Raw genomic sequence first — 14926 nt, 5'->3', positions numbered from 1 at the left:
TAACCTTTGTTTAATTTCCCACAGATCTTTTAGTAGATATGCTTGGAGTATTAGCAAGCTACAGTGTGACAGTTCGGGAATTAAAGCTATACTTTAGCAAACTTCAAGGAGACAGAGGGAAATGGGTATGTAGAAATCTGAATGAGTAAAAAAAAAAGTATTTTTAATTTAAAATAGATAGCCTTAACTTTTCATATTATAAATTGTTTTTATGAGTAATAACATGGAATAGATAATTATGATTAATACATGGAAACTGAGAGTCATGTAATGATGATCATTTTTGTTTATATGCCCTTGTGTCCAACAAGATCTACCATTCAAATAAAAAGAATCTCAACTCAACTCAAGCAGAATCTATTTGTCATTATGTATTGTTTTTATCTTGTTGTGAGCCGCCCCGAGCTTTCGGAGAGGGGCGGCATATAAATCCAATAAATCTAATCTAATCTAATCTACCACTAAAATAAAAAGACCCCCACTCAGTCACATGACCACCTACCTACGCCCACCCTGCCGGTCATTAGGCAGATCATATTAGTGGTTTGCAGGATTTAAAATTGTGAATTTAGAGGTCCGAAAGGTTGGGGACCTCTGATCTACAGTGTAAGTTTGAGATTGAGACTGGAATATTAAGGAAATTTCTGCTTATGCCTTGCACCCAGCATCATACAGAGTTATCTGTAGAACAATGCCTCTGGCTGCTGGGTTCACATATGATGCTAACTTATGAACCTTGATGGTGGGTGGAGAACCTATGAATTAGATGGGGGGTGAGTTTGGAATTAAGTAGCAGTAGCCAGAGCATGGAGCCTTCAAGGACCTGGTAGGTGGATCCCAGATAATGGCAGAATGCTGGAAATAAGGATTGGCTTTTGAAAGACCAGTCCCCTTCCTGGGAGGGTAGCCTGTTCCATCTCATACTATATGTTTTCCTGCCTGCCTTTGTGGAAATGTTAATTTTTAGCTGCTATGCCAGGCCAGAATTGCCCCCACCCTCCTCGCCTTTCATAAGCTCCTTAAAACCCACCTCTGTCGTCAGGCATGGGGAGACTGAGATATTCCCTTCCCCCTAGGCCTATGCAATTTATGCATGGTATGTTTGTGTGTATGTTTGGTTTTTAAATTAGGGTCTTTTAAATTATTTTAAATATTAGATTTGTTATATGTTGTTTTACTATTGTTGTTAGCCGCCCCGAGTCTACGGAGAGGGGCGGCATACAAATCTAATAAACAAACAAACAAACAAACAAACAAACAAACAAACAAACATACATACATACATACATACATACATACATACATACATACCGGTATATCCCTGGGCTATAGCAGCACAAACAGTTTTGATAGAATAGATGTGGCCTTATATTCCTAATGACAATATTCTGATGTACAGTACATATGTAAAATATTGTTTATATACTGATTTTTCTGGCTCAAGAGCCTTGGAGATACATCTAAAATTATTAGAGATATGAAAATTGAATATTTTATTGAATTTTGTACTATTATTATTATTATTATTATTATTATTATTATTATTATTATTATTATTATTAAAGATTTAATGTTCAATTCAGTTCACAGTCTGGGACTGATAAAAACTGAACAGCTGAAGTCCTAACCAAGGACCTAACAGCTATTAAAGTAGTGTCTGTGTAGATAAGCAGTTCTGGATAGGTTTTCCCCCCCCCAAAAGTCAGGTTGTTGTCGTTGTTGTTGTTATGGACATTGTAATAAGAATGTGTTCTTTGAATAGCCCCTGTATGCTGGAAAGCTGTTATCTGTGTTAAAATATGTGCCCCAGAAATATGGGCCTGATGCCTTCTTCAATTTCCCAGGAAAAAGTGCTGCAGTAAGTCATTTTATCTCTCACGTTTGTTTTTTAAAATCTTGGTTTTGTAAGGTACTTGGGTTGTTTTTTTCTGAACTCTTAAACATAATATAATATAATAGCTTAAAGAAAAGTAATTGAAAATCTTTCTGTGCCAGTTTTGGAAACTGGGATACACGCAGAGAAAGTTTAATAAACTTTATAGCAGTTCTGATGCATGTTTTTTTAAGAGTGTCATGTATTTAATTAATATCTATCTATCAATCAATATCAATATCAACTTTATTTGATTAGTCAATCGACCATATCAAAGCGAGAAAAAGGACCACATTGGTCATCATAAAACTGTGACTGGTTAAAATACAATAAAATTGGCTAAAATAGAGGGAATTTGAATAAATAATAAGTTAAAATGCTAAAATTGAGTAGTAAAATATGAGAATATAATTCGTGCAAAATCATACACTGGGACTGTAATAAACAATTATCCTATTTTCTTCAGGGTACAAATGTATATGTAGTTTCTAGAACTGCTAAGTTTATAGTCAGGGCTGTTCAGATGAGAATACGTTTTATAGAACATATTGGGGTGGCATGCAAAGGAGATGAATTCACTTAAGAATAATTAATTAATAAACTCAGCTTAAAATAAATTAAAAGGAGTTGTCACAGATTTTGATATCATGGGTTGAAGTGAGAAGTGGTTTGTTTGAATAGGTACTTAAGCAGTATCATAATTCACATCTTTCTTATATCTTATTTGTGCATGTGTTGTTTTTTTCAATAGTCCTCCAGGTCCATTTGTAAATCCAATATTTCCATCACTTTCTTTTAGGCTATAATTTTAGGATCCTCCATAATAATTTTTCTATTTTATTCAAAGAGACTTGATTCTCTTCAGCACTTTTTGATTGCAATATAGGGTTTCGTACTCTTACAATTCTTGAACCCACAAATCATAAATTTCCTTTAACATAGCCATCTGGTAGTTAATGTTCAAAGCCTTCTTATCAGCAACTTAAAAACACAGACATTCTTTCCCACAGGAGAAGATATTTTTAGTTAAGTTCCACATCTTTCTTTAAATCAAATAATCCATATTCTTCGTATTTAAAAACTTTCCAAAGGAAAATATATAGTCATCGTTTAGCTGCATATTAGAAAAAAACAAAGTCTTTCAAAGCTGGAAATAGGTACAGTACTTTTCTTTCTTTATAAATAGATTAAAGAGGGAATCACATAGCAAATACAAACTTTGCACTTCTAAAGGGTTTTCAGTCTTCAAGAGATAATAAAAAATATATTAAATTCCAGCATGATTACAAAAGTGAGGCAAGGTCAAAATTTGAATCCTTAGAAAGGGCTATATTAACCGCTCAGATGATGATGGAGACTGTGATTCCCAGCTGATTGCAAATACAGTGATACCTTGTCTTACAAACGCCTCGTCATACAAACTTTTCGAGATACAAACCCGGGGTTTAAGATTTTTTTGCCTCTTCTTACAAACTATTTTCACCTTACAAACCCACTGCCGCTGCTGGGATGCCCCGCCTCCGGACTTCCATTGCCAGCGAAGCACCCGTTTTTGCACTGCTGGGATTTCCCTGAGGCTCCCCTCCATGGGAAACACCACCTCCAGACTTCCATGTTTTTGTGATGCTGCAGGTGAATCCCAACAGGGGAATCCCAGCAGTGCCAAAATGAGCGCTTCGCTGGCAACAGAAGTCCGGAGGTGGTGCTTCCCAGCAAGGGGAGCCTCAGTGAAATCGCAGCATTGCAAAAACACAGAGGTCCGGAGGTGGAGTTTCGAGGACTTTGGTGTTTTTGTGATGCTGCGATTTCACTGATGCTCCCTTCGCTGGGAAACCCCACCTCCAGACTTCCGTTGCTAGCGAAGCGCCCGTTTTTGCGATTCTGGGATTCCCCTGCAGCATCACAAAAACACAGAAGTCCAGAGATGGGGTTTCCCATGGAGGGGAGCCTCGGGGCATCCCAGCAGTGCAAAAACGGGCGCTTCGGCTGGCAAAAGGGGTGAATTTTGGGCTTGCACGCATTAATCTCTTTTCCATTGATTCCTATGGGAAACATTGTTTCGTCTTACAAACTTTTCACCTTAAGAACCTCGTCCCGGAACCAATTAAGTTTGTAAGACAAGGTATCACTGTATCTCAATTTCTGTGTCCACCACTCAAAGAAACAAAAAAATGCCACCAGCTATGCAGAATATATGAGGACGATCCCAAGATCTATCTTTACTGCAGAGAGAATTATATTGCAAGAAATCTGAATCTTATGTTTCGGCTGCAATATTCTCTATAACAGGGGTCCTCCAACCTTGGCAACTTTACAACTTGTTGACTTCAACTCCCAGAATTCCTCAGCCAGCGCATGCTTGTGGACTTCGATTCTGGGAGTTGAAGCCAATAAGTCATAAAATTGTCCAAGGTTGGAGACTCCTGCTATAGAAAATGCAGAGCGTCCATTCATCCACCTCACTGAAAGTGTCTCACTTTGAATTCACATTCAATTGTGAACGGTCAACATTTCTGTCATTTTACTGGTATCCTATCCTTTCTGATCTTATATTTCAAAGTATTTCACATTTATTAAATTTATTAAATGTAATTAAATATTAAAACATTAAAAAAGCAAAACACAAAGGAAAATACTTCCTTTGCATACATAAAATGCACTTTAACTTACAGCAAAGGTTGAAAGGAATATAAGAATATTAAAACATATGTTAAAGTTTTAAAAAATCATTTCATTTATGATAATCCATTCCTTTTTTTAGGCTATTGCCTTACCTCCTATAGCAAAGTGGCCATACCAGAATGGATTTACCTTTCATACTTGGTTAAGAATGGATCCTGTAAATAATATCAATGTAGACAAAGATAAGCCTTACTTATATTGGTATGTATATATGCATTTTATATATTTATATACAGTATTTGCTATGTAATTCGAGGGGTGCTTTGTGCTCTCTGAATTGCTTGTTTTCTTGCAGATGTATCGTTACCCTAACTAGGTAACATCATCAGTGCTAGTCCTGGTACTTTATTGGTACTCTATATTTTATTATAAATACAGGTAGTCCCCGACTTATGACGGGGATCTGTTCCCACGGCCTGTTGTAAGCCGAGTTTGGTGTAAGTCGGAATATTCCATTTTACATGAATATTCCGATTTACACGGCGGTGGTGGGGGGCTGGCTTCTTCACGGAACCAACAGCCGGTGAAGCCTCCTGCTGAACGTTTGGGCGAGGGGATCTCTGCGGTGGGCAGCCTCGGAGGCTACAGCAACGCAGCGCCGAGAAGGACCGGCTTCAAGGGACCAACAGCCGGTCCTTCTCAGTGCTGCGTTGCTGTAGCCTCCAAGGCTGCTCACCGTGGAGATCCCCTTGCCTGAACGGAGGCGGCGGCAGCGGTAGCCTCACAGATTGCAGCAATGCAGCGCTGAGAAGGACTGGCTGTTGGTCGCTTGAAGCCACTGCTGCCTCCGTTCAGGCGAGGGGGGTCTTTGCGGGGTCTCCGAAGCCACCACCCACCGCAGAGATCCCTTTGCCCGAATGGAGGCGGCAGCGGTGGCTTCGAAGCTGTCCCCGGGTTGTCGTAACGACGAAACGACGTACGTCGGGGATGACGTAACCCGGGGACTACCTGTATGTATATAAATATATCCTGATATATTTAATATTGTTGTAATATACCTGCTTATAAAATTGACTTTCATCAATACATGTAAATAAATATAAGCGTAATAATTTTATTTACTTGTTTCAGTTTTAGAACAAGTAAAGGGCTTGGTTATTCCGCTCATTTTGTGGGAGGCTGTTTGGTTGTGACATCAATTAAGTCAAAAGGAAAAGGTTTCCAGCACTGTGTGAAATTCGATTTCAAGCCGCAAAAGGTACGTGTCATGCATCGGTTTGTTTTGGAAGATCCAGCCACTGGCAAACAGCCCAGTAGCTATTGGTTTCATCCTCAAAGGGTTTAATCCTTCACAGGTAGCACTTAAATTTAAGTAATATGGTATCACTCTTGTTCTTATACCTCATTTAACCTACATCCCAGATAACTTTCCTATAAGCCTAATTTACAGTCTTTTCGGTCTTTCTTTTAGTTTTGTAGATTGAGTTTACCTTCGTTTCTGCTTTTATATATTTTATCTTATTGTTTGCTCCTTTAAGTGGCACAGAAGGGTTTTTTTTGTTCCCTATAACAGCTTTAACATTCATAATTTCTTTACACAATATTTTCCTAATCTACTGCCTCCCAGTGAAAGAAAGAGATTGATTTCTATCAGAGATTGCAGATTCATTTAGAAGTAAACTTCATCTTTTGTGTCAAAGTGTAGATTATTTCTGTTTTGCTAGTAGGTAACTTTTTGCTTTAGTTTTTCGTTACTTTTTTACTTTTTATCAGTTCCATGGTGATTTTCATTTTCATTGGGAACTGTGCATTGTGCTTTATTTGTTTGATCTGCATGCTTTAGACTCAAATAAAATAGTTCCTTTTCCAACACATTCCATATTAAGTGCCAAAAGCCATTCAGGCATTCAGTAGTCCAACTATCAGCAACATGGTTTCTGCTTCTGTTTGAATTCTATTTATCATTCTATTTATCAACTAGTAAGTAGATGGAGAACACACAGAGATTCCTGGTTCCTTTAGAACAGTTATGAATCCACTGTACAGGAAATAATTTATATCTTCCAGAAGTTTGGATTCTTTCCAAAACACCAGATAAGGAAAAAACATCTACTTTCCCCCCAATCTATTACAGCTGGACTTATCTGTGAAGAAAGAGCTCTAATTCACCATACTCTGTTTGGTGTAAGCTTTCTTCCACATTATGTTTAATTTATAATTAATAAAATGTATAATAGATATTTCTGCATTTGACAATTAATGGTCATTGGCGTTAGCGATATTAGATTGACATTCGTTTTTATAGTCTGCTTTTTAGAGAGAGATACACAAGCAAAATTCTAATATAAAATCCTATAATAATTTAAAAGGAACAACTTTAAGATTTCTAATTCTGTAATAACTAGCTATTTAAAGATCTTTTCAGGAATTTATTGATTTCTTTTGTTTTCAAAATATTAAAAACACTCTATTTTCATACTTTGTATAATTAATCTATATTTCTTATATAGTGGTACATGGTTACTATTGTTCATATCTATAATCGCTGGAAGAACAGTGAACTCAGATGTTATGTGAATGGAGAACTAGCATCGTACGGAGAGATAACATGGTTTGTCAATGCCAGTGATGTAAGTAATTTACTTTATCAGTTATTTACCGGGAATATTGCATGTCTTTTCTGTCCCATGTTGCTTATGTTAAAGTTTAAAAATGAAAAATTATTGTTCTCTTAATTTTTGTGCCAGCATTTTAACAATAATTTGAAGCAGAGATTTTGAGTAGGCCTCTCACAATTTTACAGGGTATTTGTTCTGTCGAGCTCTCTGGTAGAATCCTCCCAAAAATGCACAGATACAATTTCAGACACACATACGTTTGAAAATTCAAAACAATGTTCTTTATACCGAAATTGCAAATAAGCAGAGCACTCTTTTTGTACAGCAAAGAGCACTCGTCTCCAAACAAACTGGTAATTTGTACAAGTCCCTTATCAGTTCTGTGATACTTAGCTTGCAGCTGTGAGGCAATTCACAGTCCTTCTTCTTTCACAAAGTGAAAGACACTTTACTCTGGTTTAGTTTCAAAGCAGGGAAAAATCAGCACACAAGGGTCAAAGTCAGCAAGGCAGGCACGAAACACAAGGATCAGATAATCCTCCACAGTGGCCGAAATCACAGGTTGCTATTTATAGCAGCCTCACTAATTACCACAGCCCTACCCAACCACAGGTGGCCTCATTTTCTTTGCTAATAATCTCTCAGTTGTTGTTGCCTATGCATCACTCTCCGCATGCGTGGCTGTATCATTAACTCTTGTTCTGAATCCAAGGAGGAGCTAGATAATTGATCTCCTTCTGAGCTGTCTGCCACACTCTCCTCCTCTCTGTCACTCATGTCTTCTTGGTCGGAGGAGCCTTCATCAGCAGATTCCACCGGAGGGGGGGCAAAACAGGCCTGCAGCATGTGGATGTCTCCCCCACATCCACAGTCCTTGGGGCAGGAGCAGGGCCAGAGCTAACCACAACAGTATTAGTGTGGAATAATGTGCATATCCCCTTATATGCTATTAAAAGTTCGACATCCCGCTTTAGAGTATATGCAACACTACATTGTCTTAAAGAATTCAAGCCAATTCTGTTAGAGATGAGGGACCTCAGGGTTCAGAAGGCAGGCATTTTTAGTGGTAAGCTTTCTCAGAGGTGATCTCAAAGCATTGAATATCTTGATCACTTGGTGCCTTACTCTTAACGTCGTGAAAACAATTTTACTTTGTAATTGATCGGAGCTTGATGGGTAATTGGAATACCATTGTTTCTTCTTATTTACATATTTGCCTACCTAGCCTTCTATTCTGGGCAGCGTGATGGTAACTACAATGTTTTTGTTGTATGGACTTAGCATAAGTAATAAGTAGAAAAATACATATATATTTTTTCTTATTCACATTTATTAGTTTGTTATATGTATCACTTAAATTGTAACTGAACTCTTATTTTATATCTTTAGCAATATTTACAGATTAAAATATAAAAGTTCTATATATTCTCTTCGGCCTATCGGTGACACTTGGAGAATGAATGAATGAATGAATGAATATGTAAAAATAGTCTTACCAACTAAGTAAATAAATGTGGATGAGAAATAATTCATGTGATTTTCTACTTTGTTACTATTATTAATTAAATTATATTAGTACTATGTGTAATACTCACATCTGTATTCAATATAAAAACAATCCAAATAACAAAAACATCACAATCACTACCATACCACCTGGAGTACAATGGTACAGAAGAAAATATAATTTATGATATTTATGTTATGATAACTAATCCTTCAAAAAGAATAACAAATTAAATTCTGACTTCATTAAAATTGATTTTAAGGAAGCTATGTTCACAACTCCAGTGACTGAACTACTTTACCCATTCCAAATCAGGGGTGGATTCTAACTTACCTTGTTTCCAATTTGCTTCCTCCTGCGCTGTGTGAGTATGCACACTTTCTGTGTGCGCATGCACAGTGCCAAAACCCAAGCTTCTGTGCTTGCGCAGAAGCAAAAAAACAGCTTTGCGCATGCACAGAAGCCAAAAACAAAATAGGCGCTGCCATTAGAGCTGGTTCAGGGGTGTGGCCAATGAGGGATCACTCGCGGTTTGGCGAGAGGGGGAATTCCTACTACCGGTTCTATAGAACGGTTCCAACTCACCTCTATCCCAAATACATATACAACAAGAAAAAGAAAAAAAGAATGGAAGATATTTTATCATGTATATAGTCTTCACTTTCAAAAGCAAATTAAACATTGACTCGATTTTTTTATTACTTCCTTAGACATTTGACAAATGTTTCCTGGGCTCTTCAGAAACAGCAGACGCCAATCGAGTGTTTTGTGGCCAGATGACAGCTGTTTATCTTTTCAGTGAAGCTCTCAATGCTGCTCAGATCTTTGCGATTTATCAACTTGGTCTGGGATACAAAGTATGTATAAATCGTAAGAGGATTTTGATGAAACTGACAAAAACTTAATATTATGCTGGTTTGATTTTAAAAATACAGTGGTACCTCATGATACGAACTTAATTGGTTCCAGGAGGAGGTTCGTAAGGTGAAAAGTTCATAAGATGAAACAATGCTTCCCATAGGAATCAATGTAAAAGCAAATAATGTGTGCAAATCCTTCAGGAAAATCCCAAACTTTAGAAGGGAGGCGAACAGAGGGCAGGGAGGAGCAGCTAAAGGGGGCGGGTGGAAGAAGCAAGGCTAGGCTAAAGGGTGAGTGGGAAGGAAGAAAGGCAAGGGGGGCACCCCTCCCTTTTCTTTCTTCAAAAGACACCGTTTCAGTGCCTCTGCAAGCACGCTGTTCTCTGCAAAATCTTTCCCCCTCCAAGCCGCCCCTCCCTTTTCTTTCTTCAAAAAAGGGGGGAAAAGAAACCCCTTCATCCCAGCAGCAGCTGCTTGGGTTCGTAAGGTGAAAATAGTTCGGAAGAAGAGGCAAAAAAATCTTAAACACCGGGTTCGTATCTTGAAAAGTTCGTTAGAAGAGGCGTTCGTAAGATGAGGTACCACTGTACCTGTTAAGTGATGAGTGGATTTTTAAATATTTTGATTTCCATTTACTTTATGCCAAATATAATAGTAAAATATTACTAATTTAAACTGCTTGTAAACTCAGAAACGCAGGATTTGACCCACTTGTCCCTCAGCTAAGCTCCAAGCATAGAGTTCAAGTATTATATGGCTTGAGATTGACTGTGTGTGTGTGTGAATTTTACATGTAAATCTCTTTACATCAGTGATGGTGAATCTTTTTTTCCTCGGGTGCCGAAAGAGCACGGGTCCATACTATTGCGCATGTGTAAATGCCCACACCCATAATTCAATACCTGGAGAGGGTGAAAACAGCTTCTCCCACTGCCCCGGAGGCCCTATGGAGGCCGGATACCGCCTATTTTCCAACTTCTGGTGGGCCCTGTAGGCTTGTGTTTTATTTATTTATTTATTAGATTTGTATGCCGTCCCTCTCCAAGGACTCCCTAGAGCAGGGGGAGGGTAAAAACGCCCTTCCCCACCTCCCCGGAGACTCTCTGGAAGCCAAAAATGCCGTCCCAGAGCCTCTGTGCGAGCCCAAAATCAGCTGGCCGGCACACATGCATGTTGGAGCTGAGCTAGGGTAACAACTCGTGTGTCACAGATATTGCTCTGCATGCCACCTGTGGCACACGTGTCGTAGGTTCGCCATCACTTCTCTACATCATATACAAATATTTCTCAACTTAACCACCTGACTATTATTGTTGTAAATCATGACAATTATTGAGACGGCCATCTGAGCACCTTGCTTAATAACATCAATTCCGTTGTAATTTTTAACGGTAGCTGAAAGAACAGTCCTAAGTCAAGTTTACCTGAACTTCTGAACGTTCGACAAATTTTTTTTATTTATTTAATTTATTTAGTTATTGGATTTGTATGCCGCCCCTCTCCGCGGCTAACAACAGCAATAAAACAGTATATAACAAAATCCAATACTAAAAACAGTTAAAAACCCATTATATAAAAACCAATCATACATACAGACATACCATGCATAAAATTGTAAAGGCCTAGGGGGAAGTGTATTTCACTTCCCCCATGCCTGGCGGCAGAGGTAGGTTTTAAGCAGCTTTTGAAAGGCAAGTAGGGTGGGGGCAATTCTAATCTCTGGGGGGAGTTGGTTCCAGAGGGCCGGGGCTGCCACAGAGAAGGCTCTTCCTCTGGGTCCCGCCAAGCGACATTGTTTGGTTGACGGGACCCGGAGAAGACCCACTCTGTGGGACCTAACTGGTTGCTGGGATTCGTGCAGCAGAAGGCGGTCCCTGAGGTAATCTGGTCCGGTGCCATGAAGGGCTTTATAGGTCATAACCAACACTTTGAATTGTGACCAGAAACTAATCGGCAACCAATGCAGACTGCGGAGTGTTGGTGTAACATGGGCATATTTGGGAAAGCTCTCACAGCTGCATTCTGCACGATCTGAAGTTTCCGAACACTTTTCAAAGGTAGCCCCATGTAGAGAGCGTTACAGTAGTCGAGCCCCGAGGTGATGAGGGCATGAGTTACTGTGAGCAGTGACTCCCGGTCCAAATAGGGTCGCAACTGGTGCACCAGGTGAACCTGGGCGAACGCCCCCCTCACCACAGCTGAAAGATGTTTCTCTAATGTGAGCTGTGGATTGAGGAGGACGCCCAAGTTGCGAACCCTCTCTGAGGGGGTCAATGATTCTCCCCCCAGGGTAATGGACGGACAGATGGAATTGTCCTTGGGAGGCAAGACCCACAGCCACTCCGTCTTGTCTGGGTTGAGTTTGAGTTTGTTGACACCCATCCAGGCCCCAACAGCCTCCAGGCACCGGCACATCACTTCCACTGCTTCATTGACTGGACATGGGGTGGAGATGTATAACTGGGTATCATCGGCATATTGATGATACCTCACCCCATGCCCTTGGATGATCTCACCCAGTGGTTTCATGTAGTTATTAAATAGCAGGGGGGAGAGGACCGACCATTTTTTCCAATAAATAGTATTCAAATATATTTTCTCCTATCCTTATCTCTTTTTTAAACAAATAAACAATGCCAAGGTACAAATGTAGAATTTATTTTCAAAAATATTGTAATTGCTCTTTTTCTCATTGACGCATCTCAGACGTGCAGTTGAACCATCCTGAATCACTTACACGTGAAACTTTGCATTCCAATTGCATCCTGGTTAAATATTCTTTCTTTTAATCTTTCATTTTAGGGAACTTATAAGTTCAAGGGAGAAAGTGATCTCTTCCTAGCTGATCATCATAAACAGTTATTATATGATGGGAAACTGTCTAATGCTATTGCCTTTACATACAACCCAAGGGCTACAGATGCACAGCTCTGTCTTGAATCATCACCCAAGGACAATCCTTCTATCTTTGTACATTCACCACATGCCCTCATGTTGCAGGTATTTTGGTGTAGTCTGATTTCAGGTTCATAGATGTATTTAATTTCCCCCTCTCTAGGGTGTGTTTTGATCTTTTAGTGTGTTCTCCAAAAGATTTAAGGTTTATGGCTTGATCCTTTCAACACATAGCCTGTTTTCAGATCACATGTGAATGATTAGTGATGTGTAATCATAAGCTCTCAAGCCCTTGCATTTTTTTTTGTCAAGCTAAACATATCCGTTGCTTTAAGTCCTGGTAGAAGTTCTGCTCTTATCCTTATTTTAAAGGCTTTTATTTAGATTTGCTGTGTAAAACACAGTTGTGGTCTCACAGTGTATATGACTTTAGCAGGGCACTATAATGTAAATACAGTGTTCCCTTGATTTTCGCGGGTTCAAACTTCGCGAAATGTCTATACCATGTTTTTTCAAAAATATTAATTAAAAATACTTTGCGGTTTCCCCCTATACCATGGTTTTTCCCGCCCGGTGACATCATATGTCATCACCAAACTTTCTTCCACCTTTAATAAATATGTTTTTAATGAACTTTAATAAATAAACATGGTGAGTAATAATCTAAATGGTTACTAAGGGAATAAGAAATTGTAATTTAGGGGTTAAGTGAAGGTTTGTGATACTGTTAATAGCCAAAAATAGTGTATTTACTTCCGCATCTCTACTTCGTGGAAATTCGACTTTCGTGGGCGGTCTTGGAACGCATCCCCCGCGAAAATTGAGGGAACACTGTAATGCAAAGATCTTACCGAAACTCTTTTGGTACATTGAAGTGTAAAAATAACAATAGGGGCGTGGGGGTGGGGAGAACCACCTTTAATGTGTTCAATTTTGACATTACAGGATGTGAAAGCAGTCATAACTCATTCTATCCAAAGTGCAATGCATTCTATTGGAGGAGTCCAGGTGTTATTTCCTCTATTTGCACAGCTGGACTATAGGCAATATTCCTTGGATGAGCCTGACACAACTCTTTGGTAAGAATCTTTATTCTCCCTTCAAATTGCCTTTCATTTTGGGTGGTCTAAATGTTAGAGAAAATACTGCATTCTAATAGTGTTGTGGTTGGCTCTGGCCCAGCTCCTTCCCCAAGGAATGTGGAGGTGGATGCTGGGGAAACATCAACATGTCATAGGCCTTTTTTATTGCCGACAGAGTCAGGTAGTGCAGTTTCCTCGGACGAAGAAGAAGGTGGGGGTGACTTGGAAGAGGGGGGCTTGGCACACAGCCCAGGAAGTCAATCTCCATTATCTTCGGTCGATTCAGATGAGGAAGTGTTAGATGCGCAGAATTATGCATAGAAGAGACCAATTGAAGCAATATTACAGGAGATAAGAGAGGCCACCTGTGTTTGGGTGGAGGCTCCAGTAATTAGAGCTGCTGATATAAATAGCAGCGTGCTGGCTTGGCCGTTGTGGAAGATTATCTGATCGTTGTTCTTCAGGACTGTGCCTTGCTGTTTCCGGACTTGGTTTGTTGATTTTTCACGACTTTGAAATCAAAGCAGAGCAAAGTGTGTGTGTTTCATTTCGTGGAAGAAGGAGGGCTGTGATGTTTCTTCACAGCTGCTAGCTAAGTACTTAAGGACTGATTAAGGGGATTGTACCGACTACCAGGTTGTTTTGGGACGAGTGTTCTTTGCAATACAAAAAAGGGTGCTTTGTTTCTTTTGAATTTTTGTGATAAAGAACATTGTTTTTGAACTTTCGTGTGTGTGTGTCTGAAATTTGTACCCTTGAATTTTCGGAAGACTCATACCATAGAGCTCAGCAGAACAAATAGTAAAGAATTTTTATGCCTGATCTCTTAGTGATAACTCTGTAGAACTGCACTAATTTTGGAAATGTTTGTGATGATAGAGTAAGTTGAAAACAAAATGAATGTTAACAGATAGACCTACATATATAAATGTATCTGAGGTGAAACCACATGAGAACATGTTTAGGATTCTTTTTTGGGGGTGGGGGGTGGGTTATCCCCAAGTAATGCAATTATATTGCAGCATGGAGAACATTATTTATATTTTCAAGGTTAGAGCATGCTAAATCTGTTGTGCAGAGAAGACCTTGAGATGAAGTCAGATTATTGACACTAAGTCTTCTACACAAATGTGTACATCATTCAGTAGCTATGTAATTTATGGAGCCAGGGAGGGGGAGATATGAAAAATTCCTCAGGGATGAATTCCTTTCTGTCAAAAAGGTATACAGGGTTATTTTTTACAGAGCTGCTGGTTCTGGCCAAGGAGAGTTTATTTTTCTGACCGCAGTATTTGATCAGTGGAAAATATCTTATATGCACAAACTACCATAGGATTGTCAAGAACAATGGGTGTGTTTTCAGGCAATTTTAATTGTTCTGCAGAAATTGTCTTAGAAATGCCTTTAGGATTTAAATGCACTAGCTTTCAAAAGCAATTGGTACTTTTTATTATTGTATATGTAACATT

General features: G+C 39.1%; 1 protein-coding gene across 6 annotated transcripts in view; it reads left to right on the top strand.

Annotated features, from left to right (window-relative positions):
* LRBA (LPS responsive beige-like anchor protein) overlaps positions 1 to 14926 on the top strand; it is a 453900-nt gene that overhangs the window by 27577 nt on the left and 411397 nt on the right. For all 6 annotated transcript variants that reach the window (XM_070757811.1, XM_070757810.1, XM_070757809.1 and 3 more), the window contains exons 4-11: positions 25 to 125; positions 1763 to 1858; positions 4635 to 4756; positions 5627 to 5753; positions 7006 to 7125; positions 9331 to 9477; positions 12283 to 12480; positions 13321 to 13454. In XM_070757811.1, the coding sequence (XP_070613912.1) occupies positions 25 to 125; positions 1763 to 1858; positions 4635 to 4756; positions 5627 to 5753; positions 7006 to 7125; positions 9331 to 9477; positions 12283 to 12480; positions 13321 to 13454 (1045 nt within the window). The remainder of the gene's footprint in view (positions 1 to 24; positions 126 to 1762; positions 1859 to 4634; positions 4757 to 5626; positions 5754 to 7005; positions 7126 to 9330; positions 9478 to 12282; positions 12481 to 13320; positions 13455 to 14926) is intronic.

This window comes from Erythrolamprus reginae, chromosome 7 (genome assembly GCF_031021105.1).
Source record: "Erythrolamprus reginae isolate rEryReg1 chromosome 7, rEryReg1.hap1, whole genome shotgun sequence".
NCBI classification, from domain to species: Eukaryota; Metazoa; Chordata; class Lepidosauria; order Squamata; family Dipsadidae; genus Erythrolamprus; species Erythrolamprus reginae.
This window is presented reverse-complemented; position numbering and strand designations above follow the sequence as displayed.